This window comes from Channa argus, chromosome 12 (genome assembly GCF_033026475.1).
Source record: "Channa argus isolate prfri chromosome 12, Channa argus male v1.0, whole genome shotgun sequence".
Lineage (NCBI taxonomy): Eukaryota > Metazoa > Chordata > Actinopteri > Anabantiformes > Channidae > Channa > Channa argus.
This window is the reverse complement of record NC_090208.1, coordinates 21,678,436-21,691,336: the sequence shown is the minus strand read 5'-3', so window position 1 is coordinate 21,691,336 and position 12,901 is coordinate 21,678,436. Positions and strand designations below refer to the sequence as shown.

The window sequence follows — 12,901 nt, the reverse complement described above, 5'->3', positions numbered from 1 at the left end:
TGTTGTGGTTGTAATGAGGGAAGTCGGTGGTGTGAATGTGTTACATTTAGACTTAAATACGCTGACACCATGAGATGCTGACTTCTGTAGGATGTTTTATTAGGTTTCATTTGCTGTGTTTGTTTTGTTGATTACTATGAGAAGCTGTGTTGCCATCCACTCAGACCAGAGAGTGAATTATCGTAATTGATTGAAGCGGAACCCCTGATCAATAAGGTGGGGGAATTTCGCTGTGTTTTTTTTTTTTCTTCTTCTCAGCCGCAGGTGACTCTTTAATCCCACGCGTGCGTCGCAATTCGGCGAAATGTTTTCCTCGTATCCACGATTGATCATCTTTACTGGAGATGTTTAATCATCGAATGCACGTGGACCACTGAGTCGTTTCTGCTGAATGGCTTTGAAGGGAATGTGGGTACTCATGGGCTTTTGTAGCAAAAGTCCCCAAACAATCCCCCAATTTTTACGTGTATGTCCAAGGGAAAACGGGGCATTTCGGCGTAAGCTTGTGCTGTAGACTTCAGAGCTATGTAGCAAATGGCTGATAATGACACTGCTGCACAGTAGCCGTCGCGAAATGGTGAAGTGACCTAATCTTCACATTAGTTTGGGATAGTGTTGCTGTGAAGACTCCCCTTCATCCCTTGGCTGGAAAAGGATAAGGAGAACTAGAGGACAGGCAGAGAAAACTGCCTGTGTAAGGAGATCTCACGCCATTGTGTGTGTGTGTATGGGAGTGGGGGTGGACAGGATCACTGAGGTCGGCGTATAAAGTGAATGGATAGCTGCCACCCCCATCACCCCCAGTCAATCCTTCCACACACAAAGGGTCGGATTGAAAGGAAGTGATTTGCATCACATCTCTCTACCAGGGAGGAGGGGCGCTGTTTTGGTGCTGTTAGATCTGAGCTTCACGGTTGGTCAGCGCACCACAGCCTGAACACACAGTGTCCTTTGGTTAATGTGTATGTTACTCCGGGGGGCAGAGTGGCCAAGTAAAATCACTTTTCACTTTCAAACACATTTCTTCTTCTATGTCGATCCGCGTTTCCCATGACAACCTTATGGTTATGGCAGGTCCCCGCACCCTAACACACCCAGCTTTGAGTGTCCGTGGCCACTTTGACCCGAATTTATGGACTGAATAGTTAGTTAGACGAGTCTGAAGTTGTTTTGGGTGTGATCATGTCGTTTATCAATATAATTCATTGATGTTGGTACTGGTGGTTATTATCGCCTCACTGCTCACAGGCGGTAAACGGTATCCAGAGTGCGTTCCGGGCCATGGGGCTCGCAGGTGAAAAGAATTTGTGGTTGGCTGAGGGGCTTATTTGACATTTTATTGCCCGTAATAAACGAGCGCAGATCGTGCCGGCACTGGGTCCTCAAAAGCCTTTGAAGGTTCACTTCCGATCAATCAGTTCGATTGGCATGGAAACCAGTCGTGTTTCCCCGTTTGATGTCGGAGGTTGTAAAAAAGTTAAAGCTCCACACTTTCTTGGCCGACTGTGTGCTGCCTCAGCGCCACCCCCCCGCCCCCGTTTATCCCGTGATCTCAATAGAAGCGTGTGTGTGTGTGTGTGTGTGAATGTACAATCGCCGCCCATTTACTATGAGTGATGACGAACATGGTGGAATATTAAAGCGATACACACACACACGCCAGCAGGGAGTGACGGAGGTGATGGTGGAAATAAGACTGCTAGCTCAACAATAAGTGAGTCACACAACTTGAGTAAGCAGAAGAGAAGTGTGTGCGTGTGTGTGTGTGTGTGTGTGTGTCAGGATAGGTTCCCATCCATATTCACCATATGTAGCTTAATAGGGGTGCAGCAAGCAAGTTAGTGATTATTTTGATATAATTAAGATTTTTCATTTGTGCTCAGCTGGCATGGGAACCAGTTCCATATGCAAGTTTAGAGGTGTTTGTGCTTCTGTGTGTCTTGGCTTTGTGACAGTCCATCAGATTTCAGGGATTCTCTTGTTTTAGGATGAGTTTTGTTTCCTTTCACATAAATGGTATAGAATGTTTTTTTTTTTTTAAATTGAAGCGGGTGGGGGAAGTCATTGGATGAGGTGATGAAATGTTTGTATGACAACACACGGTTGCAGCCTTTCCAGTAAAGTGTGTCATTTCTCATCCAGAGAGCAACACAAACCGAGAGAGAGGACACTGGGGAGATGCACGACAACATCTGCCCTGCTCACAGTTTCTCAAACACTCCCTATACACCCCACCGGGTCAGGTGTTAAAACACGAGTTGTGTTATCTGTTAACTGCTCTACTGGTCGGAAGCCAGTTGAGGAATTTCCCATCACGTCATGTCAGGAGAGATGCTGAACATTTAAAGGGGTACAAGCATAATTCCATACCATTTGTTTGATAGTCAGTAAGCACAGTGTTATTTATAGTACAATACTAACTGGATTTATTGTATTGCAACTGGGATTTGTGTTGATTGGTTTCCTTCAGAACTGCAGTAAAATACCAGGCAGTTTATTTAGTCTCCTTTTGTCGTATGCAGACATTTCAGCACACAGAGCTTGTTCAGACAGCAGGATGAAAGTTAGAGATTGGCTGCCTCCAACAGGGGCAAAAACTCAACTGACCAAGTGTGGAATTTCTCTGTGCAGCGTGAGATCAGTTTGTGTAGATTCTGGTAACCCAAAGTGGGTGATAGGACCCACCAAACAGGACACAGGCTGAATTCTGTCAGGCCCACCACATGGAAAGTGTTTATAGGGATTTTAGCTCTGTTAGAAAGGTGACAGACGAGACAAAAAGTGAAGAGACAGACATTTAATAATAGTCATCTAGGAGAATGGTGATAACATCACATTATTTCTTTTCAAAGTAACCATTAATTAAAAATGGAGTCATAAATGTCAGAAATGAAAAAGCGCAATAAAAGTGTTAAAGAAAAGTTGTTTTTACAGCAATGATGCCATCAGCACTTTATAGACAATCTGGAAATAGTAATTATTATTTACAGTATTTTTCTGAAACAGCAGGGCCCGGCTGTACTGCCAACCAACCACGAGGCTTAGAAATCCATAACTTTAAATATTGGCTATACTTGCAGCTGTGGTCTCGCTCCAGGGTCTGATACTGTGTTTGGCAGAACAGTCCAGTTTAGTCCAGAGGTGAACTTAGTGAGAGCTGTCACAGGTGCAGGCGACAATTCATATGCAGCCACAAGTCAAGCAAATAAGCTTATGTAAACATGGCAGCTTTTAAAATAGACAATCAGCAATAGTGCTAGAGAAAAGAAAGTTATAATGTTGTGTTACGAAGAAAGGGGATGTTTACTCTCTGTCTGTTGGACCATATGAGCGTAAAGGGAAAGTTTTCACCTTAGTTCAGTTCCTCTTTATTATTCCTGGATCTTTGCCAGTGATGATGATGCCACAGTGAAAGGAAGCGTAGAAACCTACTCTCTGTGTGACTCATACACCAAATTACACACATTCTCACACTTTGGAAAGAATCTTTCTTCCTTTTTACCTCCCCTCACCTCCTGTGACTACTTTTACCCACATCAATCACACTGCCAAACCAAATGATACAACAGCCAGCAAGTTGTGCAATGTGCATCATCGTGATTACTGGAGAAAGGGGAAAAAGCCCCAAACAATCCTCATTACAAGTATTGGAGGAATCTGTAAACAGGCCTTGGATGTTTTCTGGAGCAAATGGACAAACTGCACCGTCATAACAATACCTCTTGGCCTGTGTCACCCTTGTTCTGATAAAGTCAAAATGGCTGGTGCGTAATTACATGCACTGAGAAAAACAGTGCACTATCCATCTACACACAACCTGTCTTTAACTATGAGGCATATAGGACACACATGTATGTCCACGTTGTTTGTTTGTTTGTTATTAATGCACACACTCATGCTGCTGCGGAGACATAGTATGTAGTGTTGTAAAGTCCAAGGAGGAAGAGGAAGGATGGTGTATGAGGTTAGCTAGACTTGTGTCTTTGTAAACATGTTTCTCAGTAAAGACCTCCTTATAAAACTTCTTATGAATACCTCTCTATGTCTACCTCTGGTTCTCTTAGGTTAATAACTGTTAGTGAAGATGCAAGCGATTCCCTTGGAAACTGTTACCAAGGGAGCAGAGTCTCTTGTTTTGTTTAGTGTGTGTGTGTGTGTGTGTCTGTTAGCCCTAAATGTGGAATTGGACTAAGACAGAACAGCATGAGGGAGGGGGACTTTGCAATTTTGATTTTGAGGCAGTATTTCCTGTGAAATGAGGCAGCAGTGTTCTTTTTAGTCCTCTGCTTTGTTTAGACGTGTTATTGAAAACAATGACACGGAGAAGCGAAAAGAAAAGTTTGGGGGGTTTCGATGTTGCTGAGGTGTGGAAATTGAGAGTGACAATATCAAGCCATTGCTGGATGTTAATGAGACACCCACGTACTCAGATATCCGGTTTGTTGGGATTTATATGCTGTTTTCCTTTCTTTGGAGTCACAAAGCCAATAACTGAGTCATCCTCTTTTTCTGTCTCTCACAAACACCTCGATTCAGACTGCAGCGTGCACAAAAGCATTGTCGAGAAACCTAGATGGATGTTTCCTCTGTAAAACAGTTTCTGTGAAAATGAGACAGGAGAACCAATAACTGGGAGGAGTTATTCGGCTCACACGTTTACACTCCTTCTGTCATCAAATGTGTGTCACTCACTTTTACCAGAAGCTTAAAAGAAGACAAACAGGGCTTTTCACGTAACACTAAGGATGGGAGCCTGATGTTTTTTTCTCTCCCCCAAATCACTTGACTGTTTTCTTTTTGTTGACAAGGGTTTTGTGAGTCATGAGTCGGACACATGTGCCACTCGCACAAAATGATTTTGTGTCTGAAGTGTATTTTTAGAAACCATGTGTGAAACGGGATGGGTTTTTGACTCTCACTGTTTTTACCTCTGCAGAAATATGTTAGTCATATAAGATCTCCTTATCTACTCTCTCACAGTCAGAAGGTTTTTGCAGACACGCATACAGTATAAAACAGGAAGCCCTAGCCTTAAAGCCCCTCCCCAAGGCCTCTTTATGTCTCACACACACACGCACACACACCCCTAAGGGAGGCCCACTTCCTGTGATTGTGACGACAGCTTCCTTTCCCCTTCAGCTCTCTTCCCCTTCTTTTTAACGTCATAAATACACACGTGTGGCTGATCTGTGTGTCTGTGTATGTGAGAGAGAAAAAGAGATGCACCACACTAACCCAGTTGTGTGTTGTCAGTCACAGCGCAGATGTCAGGGTGCCGATTGCAGAATACAAAAGGGGCCTCGTGTTTTCATGTTTTTCTACCAGCCCCCTTTCTGGTCCCCTGTGTTCTAGTTCTTTTCCACAAACAGATCAAAAATTTTGAGCTGGAAACAAGACAGCATTTTGCTGGTGGTGGCCGTTAAACTGAAGCTTGTTGCAGTCATTTTGAAATCCACTGAATGTTGACTTAAGGTAGCAGTGTCAACTCAGCAGAGATTAAATGTGAGCATTTTGGATGTTCCTGCCCCCACATGCTTTACAGCCTCTCTGCCCTGTCTAGAATGTAGAGCAGCTGTGAAGAAGTGCACAAATAAGCAAGGGGGAGACAAATTAACAGACAAATGGGAGTTTTTGAATGTCCTGTTATGTCTGGCGGATGTGTCGCCACATATGTACCTGGGTGAAGTGTTAGGTCACCACTCTCTCCCCTGGATGGATTGCAGTGCTGTCAAAATAGATGCTAGCAGGAGATAACGGCCCATCAAAGAGGTCAGATGCTTCTGTTTTGGATTCAGGAACAGTGTCAGCTCACCGTGTCCTGAGTTGACCTACTGATTTTTAGTGTCTGCACATAAGGATGTGGGTGTGATAAACTTAGACTGCATCACCGCCTTTTAATGGAATGCACTGACTTTTGCACAGGCACAAACAAATAAACACACATGCACAAACACACACACAGACCCTGGCAACAAGGTGTGGGTGTATGCTTTTCCTCTTTGTGTAGATGCGTGGTGTTTCCTCCTGAACATGATCTCTATCTTGGACTGATTATGTAATGCCCAAATGGAGTAGAGAGGGTGAGGGAGGACAGAACAAGAGAGAGAGAGAGCGAGAGGACCATGCATGGCCTTTCCGTCTACCTCAGCCAGAAATTAGCTTTTGCCAGAACCTTTCCCTTGCTCTATTTTTTCATCCTCCACTTGTGCAGAAAATATCTGGTCTTTTCTTATCAGACATGCTCTGCAGTGACTTTGGGAGAGTTAATACACTCCAGCTGCCTGCCATTACCCCCTTAAGCTCTTAATTTTCACTGGTCTCATCCATTGTTCATGTGGACACTGACGGCCTGTAAGCTGTCTTCCTTTCCATCTGTCTATTGCTCCTTCCCCAGGCAATATTAACATTGCTGTGCTGCAACAAAGGCAGATTCGCAGCTTAACTCATCAGCCATCTTGTGTTGTATTTATCTCATTTTGAAAATCACCATTCAGAACAAGAGAGGCCCAAGTTTAGATTTTCCAGTGTGATGCAGAAAAGAAGTAGAATGTTTACACTTAAACAAATATTTTTGCAGTATTTATGTGCTCACTGCCTTCACTCCTGTTTCTCTGGGCTGCTTTCCTTCCTTGGCTTCAGTGTGGTTGTCTGGCTGGGGACCAGCACAGGCTGATGGTTGGCAGGGCAGGCTAAGGCTGAATAAATTGAGGCTACTGCATCGAGACGGGCATCATCTTAACATCTTAATTTCATCCATTTGTCTCCCCCAGCTCGTGACTAAGCAAGCTTTCTTTTGCACAGCCACAAGCTTGTGACTTGGGTTTCTGTATCACATGGGATTATACTGTATTTATTTATTTAGCTTGTGCTTGTCTGTGTGTAGTAGTGTCAGTTTATTAAATGCCACAGAGGATTTAACTAATCTAACCAGTAAGTTACTAAGTGGTGTGGTTGACACTGGTTGGCACATCTTTGTATGCCTGCTTCCCTCCACCTCCCAGCTCATTGCTGGTGTTGCTGGGACAATAACTAACTTGTGCAACTACAACAAGGGCGTTGACAGGAACAGTTTTTTGATGTTTGATGTTTGCTGGTGGTGGGGGCGGGGGGCTGAGATGTATCGTGGGGAAATTTTTGATGTAACCAAACGTGTCACCGGTTTGGTAAAAACACTGTTTATTATTTGCGTAACACAGTTGGTCTTTATATTACTTCTGCTTAAACTAAACCAACTAAATGTACTCAGCTGTTCAAAGTAACACTGCACCTGAAACTTTAGGAGTCAAATTTGAACGTTTTCAATAGCTCAGGAGTTATCAACACCACTACTGCAAGTGTGTCAGATTGATCAATAGATTGATTTTTGCAGAATTTGACATATCGTTTCTCTTGAATTTGCGGTTTGGTAGTCTAATTGTTCCCCTGGCCATGAAACCTCCCCTGCAGCGCATTATCACATCCTGTTTATCTGGTTAAACACACGTACACACATGCATGATCAAGCAATGCACACACTGCATAGGAAGCAGAAATTACATCACAAAGTCCGAGAAATTCCCGCTGTCACATCTGCAGTGGCGTAGAAACACGCCCCCGTCACCTGACAGTAAGTGGTGTCCCAGGTGGGCGGAGTTCAGGGTGAGTGGTTTGGGGTAAGCCCTCTTTCAGACCGCTGAGTCATCAGGGGTTCCCCAAAAAATGAAATGTGTAATGCTGGGACACAGCGGCACACTAACCATTTACTCTGGTATAGTGAGCCCTAACTCATAGCCAGTGTAACCACATTTCATCACTTTGGTATCATCTGATAGAACCCAAGCTGGTATGTAACACTGTCTGCTGTCTGTGTACACTATTGGGTTTCAGAGGAATGAGTTTCTCACACTGCGCTGGTAGAGTGGCTGTGAGCAATGTGATAGCCAGGACAGCAACTGGAATAGACGAGTGTTTGGTCACTACAGACATAAACACACACCCTCTATAAAAGTTGTAATTACAACCATACCACTGTGTCCTTGTTTGCACTCACGAGTCACAACTGGGACTCTTCTGGGACACTTCTCCTTTTGTCACATTATCTCCCTTCCCAATAATACCATCACAAATCCTAGTTTATGATTTTACAGTGGCTCAAGACCTACACTTGGTATAGTTGACTTTGCCTGCTTAGCTTCTCCTGTTAGTGAGATCAGCCTTGTTTGTGTGTCTGGATGCCCATTAAGCTGCACAGTCAGTCTCACCATTGTGTCTGTGCAAGATGAGAAAGCGAGTGAGTGAACAATAGCCGCCCTCCCTCCCTTTGTGTCAGCCTCCCTGCTTTACCCCTTTGCCTCTGAGCCACCCTCAGGTTTTCCACTGCGCTTTGAAAGCAGGCATCACCTCGGCAGTCAAAAAGCTAGGAGGGGTGATTGGCAGTAATGTTTTACAGTTTAGAAAGTGAAAAATTCAGCGGCAAGACAAAAGGTCTTTGGTTCATAATGAAAAACTGCCCTCAGTCATTAATTATATCATATGGTTTGACGCTTTTAGCTGCTGGTCATTTTAATCAAAACTCAATGAACTTTTGTTTTGCTTCATATTCTTTAGAGTGACTGCTATACGTGAATTTTTTTGTCTTCTGTCTTTCAGGGTTGAGGAGACCCCAGAGAGATGATTGGCAGCTGAAGCTGAGACTTAACACAACTGTGAATCAATAAGTTGGTGCTATTTTAAAAGGTATGCTCAGCATGAGAGTGTGTTTCTATCAGTTAGTCCTGAAGCGTGTTGAGTGCAGTCTTGACAGTTTACGCCAGCCTATCTTCACATAGCAGCAGCGGCTGGTGGATGATGATCTCTGTGAGGCAGAAAGGGGGAGATAGAGGGTGGCGTGTGTGTCACAGTATAGCACGCATCCTGACGAGCTAAAAGTGTACAGCGATTGAAATCTGCCATATTGGGTTTTAAATAGAGGCATAGAGATCCAGAGCTGGTGGGAAGAAAAAAGGAAAAGAAGAGGAACCGGTGGGTGGAAAGACTGCGTATGACCAGTGCTAATTTAGGAAAACTGGTGGAAGACTGCCGTTCAGAGCAAAAAAAAAAAAAAGAATCATAGTGTGTGTGTGTGTGCGTGTGTGTGCCTATCTGTTACTTTCATGATGCATTATACATTGATTATCACTTTACTACATCAAATCTTTGTACACTTCTTGTACACATGGATTCATGGGTTTCCTACACCCCCAACGTATAGATAGTTATCTTATGGACTTGCCATCTTTAAACTGGTCCAATTTAAATTAGTATGAGATGGTAATAAGTACATTGATGAAAGGACTGATGCTTAAGAGAGATAACGGAAAGATCTGTTACATCCTCAGTTAAACAATGGTATCTTTGTTACACTCGTTTTTAACAGCTGTAGTGAATGCATGGGTGTAAACTAATCTTTTTTAGGTTTGTCAGGTTTCTCTTTTGTTGTCTTTTAATCAAGGTACCTTGGAACATGAACTTCTTTGTATTTTGACGGCCCTTCTGTCTTCTCTATTGTGTGTCCGATGTCTCAAATACCAAGGAGGGGAGGGAATTATCTCCTTCACTTTTATGTGTTTCCCCTCGAATGTTTTTCTTTGTCATCTGTGTGTATGTGGGTGGGTGGGTTGGGGGATGTGTGTGTTTTCATGGCACTGTTCCTACTCTCCTCTCCATCTCCCTCCTTTCTTTCCCTCGTCTACATCTTTTCTCCTTAATCTATCCTTCCATCCTGTTCAGACCGTCTGTCACTGCTGCCCCCCTCTCCCTCACGCCTGCTGTAATGAGATTAAACAGTGTATCCACCAGACATGCACATGCACACACTTGATACACACACCCTCCAGAGCACTGCAACACGCACATAATCATCCACTTAAAGAGAGCACACTATTCTCTCTCACACACACACAAACACACACACTCTCTGTGCATGTGATCAAGGCATCCATTCTAAGTCCTTGCCTCTGTTTCTAGTTATCAGAAGGCCCATAGTAGGGATTACAGTAACCCCAGGTCGGTCCTCATAGGTGAGCTCCCAATTGAGCGATCTGGCCCTTGGTAATAATCCTCTTCTGTACTGAGTGGCATACTGACACCTCCTACAGGCTGACTAGTGCATCACAGTCATTACAGACAGTCAAAAATTTCAGATTTACTGATTTTAATTCATACAAATATTTTTAGGGGGGAATCTAAAAAAAAAAATATTTATAACAGAAAAATAAATGGTTTTAAATTTGACAATCAAATGCACTCAAACTACAGTGTTGATTTTTTTTCTTTCAATTTATTAGTTGGAATTTACCTTTATATCTTTATGTGGAGAAGTGCTGTCCAATCAACTGAGACTTACCATACAGCAAGGGGCAGCAGTACAGTAATATTTGCCTATAATGCTTCTAACTAAAGTGCATCTAAGCAGTTGGAGTCCATCCATCCATCCATTATCACTTATCCTGTGTAGAGGGGGCCGGAGACTATCCCAGTGGTCATAGGGCGAGAGAGCCAGGGTACATGCTGATCAGCTTAGCAGTTTATCTTATGACACAGAGAGACATACATAGATAGACAACCAATCACACTCTTATTCACACCTACGGACAATTTGAGATTGAGGTTTAGTCATTTCAATTAACAAGTTTGGAAGCATTCTCATTTATTGTTTTTCAGAACATCGACTCCCTATTGCACCGCAGAGTGTGGCATCCTAGCATCACACTAAGTTGCATATTGTAGCCTAAAGCAATAGAGCTCACAGTCCTGGATTTTGCCTTCATCTCTCCCGTTTAATTTGGACAGCTCTATTACTACCTATATAATACAAAGGCCATTACCATTTGTGCATGTCTGTTCATTTATTCTCATAGTGGGTCTCGTCTCTCTTCCTCTCTCTCTGCAGCCAATAGGCTTTTTGGGTTCTTGGTGCTGAAAAAAGAGGAGTGGGAGCTTACAAATACTCTGTGTTGGAGTGAGGCCCTCTCTGTGCTGCAGTGGAGGGCTTCACAGACACAGCTACTCTGGTAAGTACAGTACTGTGATTATCTACAGCACATTCAGGCATAGTAGCTGAAAGCAAATTGCATTATTGAGTCAGGCTAAATCCTTGGTTACTTCCTATAATTTTAAGGGGTTGACTAGTAATTCTAGTCATTTAGATTTTTAAAGTGAGTCTCACCCTCATGGACTTTTCCTGCATGAGAAGTCTTCATTTGTGCTATATTATTAAAACACAGAAAGACATTTCTAAACAGTAAAACAGTGAGTAATTTGATTTCGTATTTGTAAATATACTTTATAATAACCTTCAGATAATTTCCATAATAACTGATATTTCAGGACCAAAATTTTCATTATGCTCTCAGTCCAAAGGTGATTTTCTGTATGCATTTGAATCCATCTGTGTAAGTGACTATATTACTAACATCCACAGGCTGGATGCATCACGCAGTAGAGCAGTTTGGCGGGCGTGGTACACGGGATTCCTTCCCTCTGGATGGATACAACCGGGGACCATGGCCTCATGTGGGCGGTCGCACCTGGCAGGCTCCTACCAGGTCTGTAGCCATGACAACGCATACACACAGACCTTTAGAAACCTCTTTGCCCACTTTATTCCATAACGTTTAGCCTGTAATTTGATCTTCAAAGTTGTGTTTTTACAGTAGAATGAAGGTTATAGCTCAAACAAACTTAATTTTGGTGTAAAAACCGCCAAGTTAAATCATCTGACTGCACTGTGTACCGTCTCTGGTTCTCATCAGGTGTGCAAATGGAATCAACCAACACCCGCTCATTCCCAATCTACCTCCTAGTCCTATAGGTGGACTGAACCATTCCAGCAAATTCTTCAGTAATGGGTAAGTCATGCACAAATTCATTAGAAAGTACTAAATTTAAAAGGCTAAATAAATACAGAATTTACAGAAATTGACTTTATTTCTTATCCCTTTTGGCTGTCCAGGGCTATGCGAGGAGGTGAGAAGCTTGAGCTTCCACAGCCAATGTTACCAGGGATGCAGAGGGAACAGCAAAGACCTCCTCTTCATCATCTTCACCCTCCACCTCCCCACAGAATGTGGGAGCAACTAAGCCAGTTTTATGAACCCCACCCCCTGACCAACGAGCACTCACTCCGTCTCCATAACGGAGGCTATGCTGGCAGTGGCGGACCACCTCCCAGCCCACATCTTCCCCACAGCAGGCCCAACCACTTACTCAAGGTAAATAATAATGTTACAGATCACATCATGGTAAACCTATGGACCAACATCTGTGAAAAATGATATTTACACTCTCCATGCTGTCTGCTCTAGTTTGGGGGTCCTCAGGAGCCACATGTTCCCCGGGGTCCACCACTGCTGGGAGATGAGCTGTGGGCTCAGGCGCACCAGGTAGGAGCTGTCTAATTGGCTATGTTTCATCAGCCATAGAACAGCCCCTATTTTATTCATATAGCTGCAGCCAGACAGATAAACAATGCACTTCAGTTAATGCCACTGATATGTGGCTGAATATTTCAGCACAGGAAAGCTTTTGAACTGACATAATAAAACTCAAATTCTCCAGTTTTCTTTACCAGCAGCAGCACTGATCTTTTCATTCTTCTGTTTACAGCAGAGGGGATACCCAGGGAAGATGTTAGGGGGTCAGCTCAAGAGACCAGGCCCTCCATTGGGAGAGCACTCTGTCATCCAGCACACTCCTCCCTCATCGCTTCACCCATCTTCCCGCCTTCCCCCTGCTGAGGACTGTCCCAGTCCCAGTAAAAGGAAAAAAAGTTTGAATCAGGTATCAGACTAGAACAAGTGGCCGCAATGAATTCAATTTGCCAGTTCCTGGTTTTCTCTACAGTCTTTCTATTTTTCTTTAAATGGTAAATATTATAATATTC

At 43.4% G+C, this 12,901-nt stretch overlaps 1 protein-coding gene across 6 annotated transcripts in view; it reads left to right on the top strand.

Moving 5' to 3' along the window:
• kdm6ba (lysine (K)-specific demethylase 6B, a) overlaps positions 1-12,901 on the top strand; it is an 89,893-nt gene that overhangs the window by 66,736 nt on the left and 10,256 nt on the right. For 5 of the 6 annotated variants that reach the window (XM_067523066.1, XM_067523068.1, XM_067523067.1 and 2 more), the window contains 7 exons: positions 8,629-8,715; positions 10,910-11,030; positions 11,441-11,564; positions 11,772-11,867; positions 11,972-12,230; positions 12,324-12,401; positions 12,625-12,798. In XM_067523066.1, the coding sequence (XP_067379167.1) occupies positions 11,446-11,564; positions 11,772-11,867; positions 11,972-12,230; positions 12,324-12,401; positions 12,625-12,798 (726 nt within the window). In that variant the 5' untranslated portion in view covers positions 8,629-8,715; positions 10,910-11,030; positions 11,441-11,445. The remainder of the gene's footprint in view (positions 1-8,628; positions 8,716-10,909; positions 11,031-11,440; positions 11,565-11,771; positions 11,868-11,971; positions 12,231-12,323; positions 12,402-12,624; positions 12,799-12,901) is intronic. The other variant, XM_067523070.1, reaches the window with a different exon arrangement.